This window comes from Carlito syrichta, unplaced genomic scaffold, assembly GCF_000164805.1.
Source record: "Carlito syrichta isolate Samal-C Ts95f unplaced genomic scaffold, Tarsius_syrichta-2.0.1 Scaffold305279, whole genome shotgun sequence".
Classification (NCBI taxonomy): Eukaryota; Metazoa; Chordata; class Mammalia; order Primates; family Tarsiidae; genus Carlito; species Carlito syrichta.
In genome coordinates this window covers 113,986-128,265 of record NW_007249375.1, presented here as the reverse complement: position 1 = coordinate 128,265, position 14,280 = coordinate 113,986, and the positions used below count along the sequence as shown (strand labels likewise).

The 14,280-nt window shown below is 37.5% G+C and overlaps 1 protein-coding gene across 2 annotated transcripts in view; it reads right to left on the bottom strand.

Moving 5' to 3' along the window:
- Positions 1–959: 959 nt before the first annotated feature.
- MINDY2 (MINDY lysine 48 deubiquitinase 2) overlaps positions 960–14,280 on the bottom strand; it is a 73,519-nt gene continuing 60,198 nt past the window's right edge. Inside the window, exons 7-9 of one of the 2 annotated variants that reach the window (XM_008061469.2) lie at positions 8,156–8,329; positions 4,391–4,591; positions 960–1,929 (exon numbers count right to left, since the gene is read on the bottom strand). In XM_008061469.2, the coding sequence (XP_008059660.1) occupies positions 1,810–1,929; positions 4,391–4,591; positions 8,156–8,329 (495 nt within the window). In that variant the 3' untranslated portion in view covers positions 960–1,809. Of the gene's footprint in view, positions 1,939–4,390; positions 4,592–8,155; positions 8,330–14,280 lie in introns of both variants that reach the window. The other variant, XM_008061468.2, reaches the window with a different exon arrangement.

Sequence of the window (14,280 nt, the reverse complement as noted above, 5' to 3'; positions counted from 1 at the left end):
TTTACATATAGACTCATCCTACAACTGGTCTTGGATCATGGAGAAAGTTAATGACATAGTTTAAAAAAATCTAGACCACACTTTATTGTAGTCTTTTGTCAACTCCTGACTACAAAAAACATTTGCCAAGTGGATGCTCAGGTCAGACTATGATACTCCTAAATAAACAAATTCACCGAAGCTTAGAATGTAAATCACACAACTACTTGCAGCAGCAATCGTCTTTCACAAATGACAAAAACAAAAATTTTAAATATAAAGCATATAAAAAGGACTATTAAGGATAGTTTTAAAAACTATATCTAGAAACACAGGAAACTATGTGTTGCCTCATAATAAAGTTAAATAAATATTCTTTCTGAATCCTATAAACATTATAAGATGTTATAGGTTTATTTGGCTCCCATAAGTTAAAAAATCTGATTGCTTTTACATAAATTCCTCCAAATTCTTAGCCTCACTCAGATCTTTATTAATGTCGTTTTACTAGACTCGGCGATTATCTCTAACTTCCCTTCAGAAATGTGCTTTTTTGTTGGTTTTAATATATTTAATTTTCTAGCAATGAACATGATTTAATGTTTAAGGTTCCAGGTAATTCTAGAAAAAAGTAGACATCGAACTACCAGCTTTTCTAAGTCCTCGTATTGACAAGGACTAGCATCCACTGTGGTTTGCTCCCTGTACTCTATCATCACATTGTCAATAAATAGTAACTGTGGGACTGGGGATGGTGACTTACACCTGTAATCCCAACACTTGGGGAGGCCAAGAAGGATCACTTGAGGCCAGAAGTTTGAGACCAGCCTGGGCAACATAGGGTCTCTACAAAAAAAATAAAATTAGCCAGGCATGGTAGCATGCCAGTAGTCCCAGCTACTTGGGAGGCTGAGGCAGGAGGATCACTTAAGTCAGGGAGTTTGAGGCTGCAGTGAGCTATGATCATGCCACTGTACTCCAGCCTGGCTGACAGAGTGAGACCTGGTTTAAAAATTTTTTTAAAAGTAACTGTGGTCCAGGATACCTATATTAAAGATTTCAAAATTTCTCAAAATTTTACAACACTACAAAGTCATTAATATCTGATTTTGATAGGTTATAAGTATTAGTGTTACATAATTTTTGGCTATGGAAAAAGAAATACAAATCTTAATTTTTTTCTACCTAAATTAAATCCAAGCTCCATAATCAGTTCTCAAGTTAATATCTAAAATGTACATTCCTAAAGAAAGGTAAAGCTGTTCAAGGGCTGAACTAGTTCAATATACAATTAAAGGTTATTTGTTCCTGCTATTTTTTGTCTTTTTTAAAATTATGTGTTTGTTTTTGCTTTTTAAATCCCTATATTAAACCCCTGGTTTCTCATGGATTAGATAATAATTTAACATTGTAAAAATTTCAGAAACTATTGTGCTAATCTTTAGGTTTCAGGAAGGAATCAGACTAAATCAGTTACCTCCATTCATTGTTAGAATAGATGATAAAATAGCTTACTAACTGATATGAGTTATGAATGTCACTATGACACAAAATTTGCTGTGATTTGCTTATTTGGCTACAAGTGCAGTATTTTTCATGAATGACAACACACAGCATTTCCAACTTGTAACATGAAACTCCAGCTCATAAAGAGTGTATTGTGAGACTTGAAAAAGTCTGATTGTAACTAAGTAACAACCTTTCCCCTGAAAAACATGAACAAAATCCATTGGGAAATCAGGCACAGACGGTATATATCGGTTTTTCTTCCTTTCCTTCTGTGGTTTTGTTTCTCAAGACATATAGATGGTTCCAAGAATCCAGCACTTGTTACAAAATGACGCAGCTATTTTTTTCTTTTTCCTTTTCTTTATCTTTTTCTCGAGTTTCCTTTCGTTTACGTTCATTATTCCCAGATTGTCTTCCACTTGATGGAGAGGCTTGTGCTGGCTGGCTTTGCTTTAAGAAAAATACACAGGAAGAAATTACTATTCTAAGGTGCTTAATCTTAGTTATCTAGAAAGAAAAACTATGACAGTGAAAGGAATCATTCATGGAAAAAAAAGCTAGTGGTGTGTGTGAGTGTGTGTATTTTTTTTTAAGTCAGAGTCTCACTCTGTCACCCAGCCTGGCACGCTCATGGCCACAGCAGCCTGGCAGCCTCGACCTCCTGGGCCCAGCTGACCCATCTGCCTCAGCCTTCCAAGTAGCTGGAAGCTCAGGCAGGTACCACCACACCCGGCTCATTTTTTTAATTTACTGTAGAGACAAGGTCTCACTAAGTTGCCCAGGCTGGTCTCAAATCCCTGGGCTCAGGCAATCCTCCTGCCTGTGCCTCCCAAAGTGCTGGGATTACAGGCATGAGCCACTGTGCCTGGCCATTATTGGTGTATGGATCTGTTATATTACACTTGAGCAATTGCTTCTATTATTCTGGATATAATTAATGTATCCATTATTCTAAATAAATGGAACAATAAATAACATAAAATTACACTGCCCGAAGACTCAAATTTAAGAAATATTTACATTAAAGTTTAGAAAATGCTAAAGGAAGCGACACCTTTTGGTAAACTATAATAGTTGTTCAAGACCTCATTAAATACCATAATACTTGTAAACATTTTAAAAGAAGAAAATCTCTGAGAACTGAGAGTGTGGTTGTGTATTCTGTGCAATAAGACACACTTTTGAGTGAAAAGCTAATCATTACATGGTATGATTTAACTATTAAGCTTGGAGTAGTCAATATTTGAGCTAGAAATATAAATTTTATCCTTATTTTAACAAGGGCATCTATATTTTGTTTTATCAGATCTTAAAAGGCATCCAGCTTTCTTGTATACTCAGATCATAATTTCTTGTGTATACATATCAAAAGGAACAATCTGGGCTGGGCATGGTGGCTCACCAATACCTATAGTCCCAGCACTTTGGAAGACAGAGGCAGGAGGATTGCTTGAGTCTAGGAGTTCGAGCTTAGGCAACATAGTGAGACCCTGTCTCCACAAAAAAATAAAATAAAAAAGTTAGCCAGACATGGTAGTCCCAACAACTGGGGAACTGGCACAGAAGGATTGTCTGAGATCAGGAGTTTGAGGTTGTGGTAAGCTGTGATTGTGCCACTGCACTCCAGCCTGGGCAAGAGAGTGAGATCTTAACACACACACACAAAAGAAACAGTGAAACATAAAAGGGAAATATTTTTTATTTAATAAAATGAGATTTGGCATGTAGAATCCCACCATCATATTTTCAGTGATTAAAAAAATTGAGGAAAATGAAAAGGGGAAGATGTTAACTTTTGTTGAATAGCTAGTATATGTCAGACACTGGATTAAGTGCTAACATTATTTGTTCTTCACCACAAATGTAAGTGTTAAGTATTATCTTCTATTTTACAGATAGGAAAAAGTGAGGCTAAGAAAGGTAAAGGACTTTGTCTAAGATGTTACAGCTAGGAAGGAAACAGAAGCAGGAAACTTCTATTTGGCTCCAAAGTTAATATTTTTTCCAGTAGTACCTCATACTGTTCTTTAGTTAATAGAAAGTACTTTGTTCAAATTGGTTTCTTTTCTTTTCTTTTTTTTTGTAGGAGTCTCACTTAGTCGCCCAGGCTGGAGTACAGTGGCATGCTCACAGCCACCGCAGCCTCAACCTGCTGGGCTCAGGCGATCCTTCCACCTCAGCCTTCCAAGTTGTTGGAACTACAGGTGTGCCCCACCACACACGGTTTGCTTTTTTATTTATTGTAGAGACGAGGTCTGCCAAGTTGCCCAGGTTGGTCTCAAACCCCTGGACTCAGGCAATCCTCTCACCTCTGCCTTCCAAAGTGTTGGGATTACAGGGAAGAGCCACCACGACCAGCTCTTTGTAACTATTAAGAACTTAAAAATAAATAAGAAAATCAAAATCTCAGGAAAAATAATTTTACTAAATGACAAATAGAATAATCACAACTTAGGACAATGCCAAAAACCCCATAGGTGCTAAAATCCTAACATAATTTAAGAGTAAAGAGTCTTTACTTTAAAATTTTTATCTCAGGTTGGGCCCAATGGCTCATGCCTATAAGCCCAGTAGTTTGGGAGGCCGAGGTGAGGGGATTGCCTGAACCGAGGGGTTTGAGACCAGCCTGGGCAACTTGGTGAGACCTCATCTCTACAATAAATCAAAAAATTAGCCGGGCGTGGTGGTGCATGCCTGTAGTTCCAGCTACTTGGAAGGCTAAGGCAGAAGGATCGTCGAGCCCAGCAGGGTGAGGCTGCGGTGGCCGGGAGCATGCCACTGCCCTCAGGTCTGGGTGACAGAGTGAGACTCCTACTCAAAAAAAAAAAAAATTATCTCAAACAGAAATTGCTTCGTTGTTAAAGTGATTGTCACATTTAAGAATCATAAACCTAGTTTTTACCTGAACCTGAGCCAGCGTAGAAGTAGAAGCAGCAGCTGCTGCTGCTTGTTCCTGTTCCTGATAGTATTGAGAAGCTCGTCTATCCTCTTCCTCCTGGAGTTTCTTTGCTAGTTCCAAATCACTGATTCCTTCTGGGATTTGTTCCCAATTGATCTCTTGGCTCTGCTGTTCTTGTTGTAGAGATAATGCCATAAGATAGTCCTAAGAAATTAAATTATAACCATTATTAGCTACGAGATTTTACCCAAGAATTAATGAATGCAAATACAGATGTATTTGTTAAGTTATGAGAATGGCTTTTAAAAAAACATTCCAGAGCTTAAATATTAAAATCAAAGTATTTCCCCTGGGAGCTATGAACTGAGAACAGTGATGTTGTCATTGTTCTAAATATTCTAGAATCCATTTGAACTCCTTTTGAGCAGCAGTATATAAGGCATTCAAGAAAGCCAAAAAGTGATTTCTGTTTACAAAAGAAACACATGCCTATAGAAAATTCAGACAAAACAGAAAACCATAAATAAGAAAGTTTAAATCACCATAATGTCTTTGTACCCACCAGAGATGCCAAATAAAAAGAAACCACCATAATATATTACATGGTGATAACTATTAACAATTAATATAATTAACTTAGTATTTTTCTACATTTACACACAAATTAAACCATCTCCTATCCTCTGTAACTATTGCAATCTGTTTTTTGTTTTCTTTAATTTGAGTCAGGATCTCACTCTGTCACCCAGGCTGGAGTGCTATGGCACAATCATGGCTCACCACAGCCTTGACCTCTGGGCTCAGGTGATTCTTCTACCTCAGCCTCTACTGTAGCTGGGACTACAGGTGTGCACCATCATGCATGGCTAATTTTTTATTTTTTGTAGAGACAAGGTCTTGCTATGTTGCCCAGGTGGGTCTCGAATTCCTGTGCTCAAGCAATCCTCCTGCTTCAGCCTCCCAATGTGCTGGATTACAGATGTGAGCCACTGAGCCTGCCTGTTTTCTATTTAATGTCAAAAAAATCTTTTGTTTAAAACAAGAATTTCCCAAGATTACTTATTAAACATTCTTCCAAAGGGTGATTTTTTTTGTTTGTTTTTATTTTGTGGAGACAAGGTCTTGCTATGTTGCCCAGGCTGGTCTCAAATTCCTGACCTTAAGTGATCCTCCTGCCTCATCCTCTCAAAGTGCTGGGATTACAGGTGTGAACCACTGCATGCAGCCCCACAAAAGGTGAGTTTATTTATTTATTTATTTTTAAATATTAAAAAAATTTTTTTTTAAATTTTAAAGATGTGGGATACAGCTGGGCATGGTGGCTCACGCCTCTAATCCCAGCACTTTGGGAGGCAGAGGTGAAAGGATTGCCTGAGCCCATGGGTTCAAGACCAGCCCAGGCAACTTGGTGAGACCTGGTCTCTACAACAAATGAAAAGACTAGTTGGGCATGGTAGCACATGCCTGTGGTTCCAGCTACTTGGAAGGCTAAGGTGGAAGGATCACCTGAGCCTGGAAGGTCGAGGCTGTGGTGGCCATGAGCATGCCATTGCACTCCAGCCTCATGCCATTGAGACTCTGACTCAAAACAAAATAAAGATGTGGGGTACAATTCAGGATTAGGTATACAAGGGTTCATTATAAAGTCTGGGCCTCCCGTTGGTTCCCACTTTACTTGATTTGAGATCAGGTGCCCTTATTGATGTTGTGTCCCCGTCCCTCGCTACCCCTCCCTAGCAGTATCCTGCTACTGTCAATCCCTTTCTTACAGTATTATGGTAAATGTTCAGGGTCCACTTATGAGTGAAAAGGTGATTTTTAAAGCCAATATAGTTGTCATATAGTCATACTCAATTACTTGCCCACCTTTCCCTCTTCCCAAATACAAAACCATATTATTTCCTATGAGAAAAAGAGGTGTATTTTGGTTAAAAGATATATTCTCTAATTTAATACCCATGTTATTAAGAGTTGGTGCAAATAAAACTTGACTACTCTGTGAGAATTTTAAATAAGTCAAAGGACATGTTAAAAAGATCATTGCCTGTGAACACATTGTAATACATATAGCATGACTATCTTACTGATATAAAAAATTTTTCCTTCAAACTTTTCTCCTCAATTCTTCAAACTCTGCTCTTTACCAAGCCTATGGTCTTGAATCCACCTCTTCCTTCTTCCACAGACACTGATCTTAACATTTAACATGTGAGCCATGTGACAGTCTATTGCTTTGCCTAAACTCCCTCTGCTCCAGTATTTTTACATATAGTGATTAGAAAAATCCTACACACTTAAGTGACATTAAAAAACCATGTCCCTGTGTACCTCCTGAAGGAAATTGAGCATACTATCACAACTGTTTGTCAAACAAAAGTCCAGAGTCCTAGAAAGATAATCATTTGTTTGAATCAAGTATTGTTTCAACTAGCTTGCTATTCAAATTGCCATTATAGAACTTAACATATAACATTAGTTGGTTAAACATCTGTCTCCCCTGCTAGACTGCAGCATCTTTTTTTTTAAATGTTTTATAGAGATAGGGTCTCACTATATTGCTTAGGCTGGACTTGAACTATTGGCCTCAACTCACCTTGGTTTCCTAAATTGCTGGGACTACAGGTGTGAGCCACCACACCCAACCTTCTGCAGTATCTTTGAAGACAGAACTGAATGATTTATCTTTGTATCCCTAAGACCAAGTTATAGTGCCAGGAATACAACTGCTCATTGAATATTAGCTAAATGAACAGTTTAATTGTTCACTTAAATTGTTTTTTGTTTTTGAGACAGGGTCTCACTCTGTTGCTTAGGCTGGTAAAGTCATAGATTACTATAGCCTCGAGCTATTGGGCTCAAGCAATCCTCCTGTCTCAGTCTTCTCAGCAGCTAGAAAATACAAATGTGTACCACCATGCCCAGCTATTAAACAATTGTTTTTTTTGTAGAGATGTGGGTTTCACTGTGTTGTCCAGGCTGGTCTTGATCTCCCTGGTCTCAAGCAATCCTCTTGCCTCAGCCTCCCAAAGCACTAGGATTACAGGTGTGAGTCACTGCACCCAGCCTGTAATTTAACTTTTTATCAGTGAAATAAGTGCCAACTATTTAACACAACCCCTCTATTTCCGTCTCAGTCAGGAAAGAAGTCATGTCACATCATAATTCTAGTAATAAATACACTGTGACTCCAAGTTTACCTACATATAACAGGCAAAAACCTCATCTGTCTCGGTTTAGATCTGCAGCTCCTGCTGTGTCTACTGCTCCTTATCTTGGACTCTAAGGCTTAGAATACTCATCTATTGCTTACCCGGTACATGCTATCTTCCAGACTTTCTCTTTTATACTTTTTCTGACTCATCAAAATATATCTCAGATATGTGCTCATGTCTTAATATCTGCCACCCACAGCTAAGCCATCATCACCTCTTGTTTGGCCTGCTGGTCTCTGCTTAGACATGTATCCTACTGATGCATTCTCCACATAGCAGTCTTTTAAAAAGGTTAAATGGATCATGTCACTTCCATGTTTAATAGTTGGCATAGCTTCCTTACAGCAATTAGAATAAAATTCAAACTCCTTACTATGACCTTCATAGTTCAATATGACCTGGTCTTCTAAACCAAAAGTGTAATTTAGGAAGTGTTAAGAGAATTTCACAAGATATTAATGAATTAATATTTAGTTCAAAAGTATGGGTAACTGAATTGACATTTGAAAAAAAATGAGCACTTTAAACAACAGAAAAAAAGACAAAACAAATTTACCTGATCTATCTGATCTTGTTGTCCTTTGTATACAGTTTCAGGATCTGAAGGAGGCCGCAGATGAAATTCTGAGTCACAGAAATTTCCATCACCATCTACATTGTGTAGGCTTTCCCAAACAACTTTTTCTTCAGTAAGAAACCCCTGGTCCGTTACCAATAAATACAGCTGACCCTTAATAAGAATTAACAAGTGAAAAAGGAGTATTAAGTTGATCAAACTAGTTAATATAATATTTAAGGAAAATTTTATAATGTATGTTCAGAGTATATTAATCATTCCTACTACTTAGATCTGCAAACATAATAAATAGACCAAGTAGATATCTTATTTGCACCAATCCACTTGGTTTTGAATATTTCATTTAATAATTAGCACACTTCGGTATAACGAGAAACAGAAACTCTTGGTGTACTCAACTAACTTTTGAGTTGTAAACAGCTTTGGGGGTGGTTTATAATCTCGTTTCACAGAATAGAAAAACACTATACAAGTTCCTGAAAAATATATCTGGTAACAGGATACAGTCACAAAAAATGATCTCACATTGCTTGCTTTTTTAATTAAGCCTATATGACCAATCCATATCATTTTTTCTTTTCTTTGCACTATTAGTTGCTCTTGTTTTATATACCAATTAGTACTTTGTACCCATTTCTTTCTTTCGAGACAGGATCTTGCTATGTTGCCTGAGCTGGTCTTGAACTCTTGGGTTTAAGCAATCCTCCTGCTTCAGCCTCCCAAAGTGCTAGGACTGCAGATGCGAGCCACCATGCCCAGCTTGTACAAATCACCCAGTACTATGATTGTGTTTTCCTGCCTTAAACCCAGACTGTATTTTTAAATCTCTGTGTCTCTAGGCCTAGTATAGGATGCATCATAAATGTGGAACTTAATAGTTCCTAAATAAATCAGTGAACTCATTTGTATTTAGTCATACCACAGAATTTAGCATTGATCTTTAATTTTTCATATGCATTAGCTTTGACTCCAACCATAGGTAAAATTTATGTCCATGGTATGCCATAGGGTTTATAAGGTATTTTTTCTTCAGATTAGTCAAGGATATGACTTTCTGTTACTTGTTCAGCGTTTTCTTTGGTTAGCAGTGTTTACTACTGCTCAAGAGTCATACTGTTTACATTCTCTCTTATCATTTACAATTACTCTTAACAATTAAGAATAAGGAATTCCTGCAAAAGGCTTGGCGATGTTGATAAATTACTAAATAAATTCTGAAGTTTCCAAAACCAGGTAATTATTGTTTTTGAACATTTACAATATGTTCAGCACTGTGGGACACAGCTTTTCCTAAAGTACAAAGTCTTTCTTGCTATCTACTACCAGTTACATTCAAGAGTTAGCAACAGATACTGATTTATGTATATGGTCAATAAAATTACTACAACAAAATGAAAAATATCCATAAAGAAAAACATTGTGGCATAAAATTTAAAGACATTGTTTCAAGAAAAAAATTAAAACAGGATCCACGATTTAAAAAAAAAAAACAAGTATATTCTACTTTACCAAATATATGAATATCTACCATATACTTAGCATTATGCTAAGTGCTTAAGGATTAATACCATGGAAAGTAATGATACCATCTTACTCTGGTATATATTAGGTGCCCATTTTACGTATTAACTAGAATCCTGCAGTTACCGTAGTACTTTATACATTGAACTGTAGTCTGTTTACTTATCTCCTTGACCTGCTGGGCTCTGGCGATCCTTCCACCTCAGCCTTCCAAGTAGCTGGAACTACAGGTGCGTGCTACCACACCCGGCTAATTTTTTGATTTATTGTAGAGATGAGGTCTCACCAAGTTGCCCAGGCGGGTCTCGAACCCGCGGGCTCAGGCAATCCACTCACCTCAGCCTCCCAAGGTGTGGGATTACAGGCTGAGCCACCGAGCCCGGCTAGAGTCATGTTTTATTCATCTTTATTCCCTAACATATTTTAATACCTAGTCAGCATCTACCTTGTCTTATAATAATTTTTTTTTGAGTTGGGGTGTCTCACTCTGTTACCCAGGCTGGAGTGCATTGGTGTGATCCTGGCTCCCTGCAGCCTTGACCTCCTGGGCTCAGGCAATACTACTGCCTCAGCATCCCGAGTAGCTGGGACTATAGGCATGTGCCACATCCAGCTAATTTTTTAATTTTTTGTAGAGACAAGATCTTGCTAAGCTGCTCAGGCTGGTCTCAAACTCCTGGGCTCAAGTGATTCTCCTGCTCAGCTTCCCAAAGTGCTGGGATTACAGGTGTAAACCACCATGCATAGCCTAGTCTATGATAATTTAAGAGAAAAATAAAAAGTTATTTCCAGCTAATTTTCCACTGAATAGATCTGACCCTTCTGTTATATTTATCACAGTACAGTTGAACATATTTTATATAAGATCTAAACTCTACAATTTATTGTATATAGATCACATATAAAATATATTTTATATAGATCACATATTCATTCTATTTTATATATATTGGCTGCTTACTAGCCATAATCTTAATAATATTTCTCCAAATGATGATTTAGGGTGGGTAAATTCCTGGAGGGCTTCTGTTAAAAGGGAATATAATCCATAACAATAATGAATATTTATAAGTTTTAATTAAAAGGGTGCTCTCTTTTTTGGTATAGTTGATGTGTATTCTCACTCAATTTCTTTCTCTTTTAGATCTTGACTTTTTATTTTCTGAAGAGACAAGATCTCACTATGTAGCCTAGGTTGGTCTCGAACTCCTGGCTTCAAGCAATCCTCCTGCCTTAACCTGCCAAAGTGTTGGCATTATAGGCCTCAGCCACCATGTTCAACCAGATCTTGACATTTATTTTTAAAAATGTATAACTGGTTCAATCTCAAAAATGCAGATTATTCCTCAACAATAACATAAAATAGCAAAATATCTATGAGTATAGTACTAAATAGTTTAGGCCCATTTGATTCTGAGAGTCTATAGTTAAATCACAATCAAGAACATCTCATGCACTGATACCTCAGCATGTTTGTTACATTATCTAGTCAAAGCTTTCTTTTTAAAGACTCAAATCTTCCTTTTAATCTCACTCATAGTCTTTAAAATACTGAAAAATATAAATTTCATAAAAATTAACTAATATAGAATAGGTCCATTAAACTATTAAATATTGATCAGACGCAGTGGCCCATGTCTGTAATCCCAGCACTTTGGGAGGCTGAGGTGGGAGAAATGCTTGAGCCCAGGACCAAGACAAGCCTGGGATAAAATGGTGAAACCATGTAACTACAAAAAATAAAGAAAATCAGTCAGGTGTAGTGGCATACACCTGTAGTCCCAGCTACTTGGGATGTTGAGGTGGAAGGATCGCCTGAGCCCAGGAGTTCAAGGCTGTGGTGAGCCTTGATTGTGGCAATGGAGTTGAGACCCTGACTCAAAAAAATATATGTCAAATACTAATTCATGTTAGAAAAAAATGACAATTTGTCACAATTTGTAAATTGATAAAATATTATTAAATCTGACAATTTTTTTTCTATTTTACCTATTTACAAATTGTGATAACATTGTTAGGTATGTTGTTAATCAAGTAACTCTACTTACTCTATGTAGAACTAATTTATAAAGGTATTTTAGATAGACATTTTTGTGGTCTAACGTAGAGGAAAGCATTGCCTGAATATTTTGATTTACTAGCTTGGATTGAAATTATTTAACATCTTTTTTTTTTCTTCTTCTTCTTCTGAGAAGTTTCTGGGTTCCTAAGGTATTTTATAACTTGAAAATTTATGAATTTCTAAGAGAGTTTCGAAGGTGATTTTATGAACTGAAAGATTTTTTTGATAAAATGTGTTTATACTATAGCTGTTCTAAAGAGTTCACAGCAGTAAGAAGATGGGAAATAAGGTGATCGTTAAATATGAATGCATAAAACCATCCTTAAAACTCAGGGCTTCTCAAAAATGAAATGTTACAAGGCATTAGGATGACCTAATGTAGTATTTCAAGTAGCCATATTTTGTTTGAAAAAGAAGGTTTCTTTTTTTGATTTTTTAATTTTTTGAGTTGGGTCTCACTTTGTTGCCCAGGTTGGAGTGCAGTGGCATGATCACAGCTCACCGCAGCCTCGATCTTCTGGGCTCAGGTGATCAGTCTGCCTCAGCCTCCTGGGTAGCTGGGAGAGTTTTTAAAAAATGTTTGTAGAGATGAGGTCTCACTTTGTTGCCTAGGCTGTCTTCAACTCCTGACCTCAAGCAATTTTCTGGCTGTGCCCCCACAAAGTGCTGGAATTATAGGCGTGAGTCACCTCACCAGACTGGGTTTCTATTCTTTTATTAATTGTGTACTTACTAGATCACAGATTCCCTGGGGCTCAAGTTAATTAAATAACTACAAACATGCTAACAACCCAGGAGTTAGTGGAAGAGAATAAAATTTCAATGTTGAACAGGCTTAATAGAACAAAGGCACAATCTTCTTCTCTATTTTCCTATCAAGCAAATGGATATCATGTTGAAAGAACTCCTTCCCTAAATTTTATTTAGTATACTTTTAGCATGTTCTTTTCTTTTCTTTTTTTTTTTTTAGAGACAGTCACTGCAACTCAGGCTGGAGTGCAGTGGTGTGATCATTGCTCACTACAACCTTGAAGTACTAGGTTAAAGTGATACTTCTGCCTCAGCCTCCCAAGTAACTAGGACTACAGGTGTGTGCCACTAAACCGGGCTAATTTTTAAAGAAATTTTTATAGAGACAGTGTCCCACTATGCTTCCCAAGCTGGTCTCAAACTCCAGGCCTCAAGCGATTCTCCTGTCTCAGTGTCCCAAAGTTCTGAGATTACAGGTGTGAGCTACCATGCCTGACTTTCTTTAGTTGGGCTTCTAGTTCTATACCATCAGCCAAAGTGTTAAAGATTTTGTTGTAAATTAGGTAATCAGTCACTGGCTGAGGCAGGAGGATCATTTGAACCTAGGAGATGGAGGATGCAGTGAGCTATGATTGCACCACTGCACTCCAGCCTAGGTGACAGAGCAAGATCTTGTCTCTTAAAAAAAACAGGTTAAATGTTAAGTTTCCTTACTTTTCCATAAGTTTGTAATTTTTCATAATAAAGTATAAAAAACAGTGCTCCTCTTCTGGCCTGGTGGTCATCAGAGTAAATGTACTTTTCCTACTGACTGGCCACCAGGAAATCTGTGTCCGTTTATCTTTTCTATATGAATAGGATTACCTTAGAGAAGAATAGTGCTTTATTTGCTCTTAGCAATATTTATCTCTATAAATTTGGACAATATCATTTATGTCCATAATGCTTACTGTCATGCCCCTAAACTCCTTTTTTCTTCTAACTTTTGTTGCACCCATTTAACAAAGCCCAAAATATAAAGTAATAAAGTAGTTATCTTCTTCATGTCTATACTGTGATGAACATTCCTACAGAAAACCACAAAAGTGGCATATTCATTAAAAATGAATGACCAGGCTGGAGTGCAGTGGTGTAATCACAGCTCACTGAAGCCTTGTACTCTTGGACTCAAGTGATTCTCCTACCTCAGCCTCCTGAGTAGCTAGGACTACAGGTGTGCCACCACAACTGGCTAATTTTCAAACTTTTTTTGTAGAGACATGGTCTCACTATGTTGCTCAGGCTAGTCTTGAACTCCTGGCTTCAAGTGATCCTCCCATCTTGGCCTCCCAAAGTGCTGGGATTATAAGCGTGAACCACTGTACCTGGCCTCATTTAATAATTATCATCCTCAATGTTGCCTGGTGATTCTTCTTTATTTCTCTAGTCCAAACTTTCTTCCATGTGCTGCAAGAACTATCTTAAACTTTCCTTCTTCAAATCTAGAACCATATCTTCCCACCCCTACTAAGTGTCAGTAAATGATCTTGCCTTCTAAGTAGAGAAAACTGAAGTATCCAAACCATACATTTCTCTAATTACTGCCATCAAATCTACAAATTTACCCATCGCTATAATTTATTTCTTCCCTCCTTTACAATGGAGAAGTCCCCTTTTTTTTTTTGAGTTGGAGTCTCACTCTGTTGCCCAGACTGGAGTGCAGTGGCAGGGGTGGCCACCACAGCCTCGACCTGCTGGGCTCCGGTGATCCTTCCGTCTCAGCCTTCCAAGT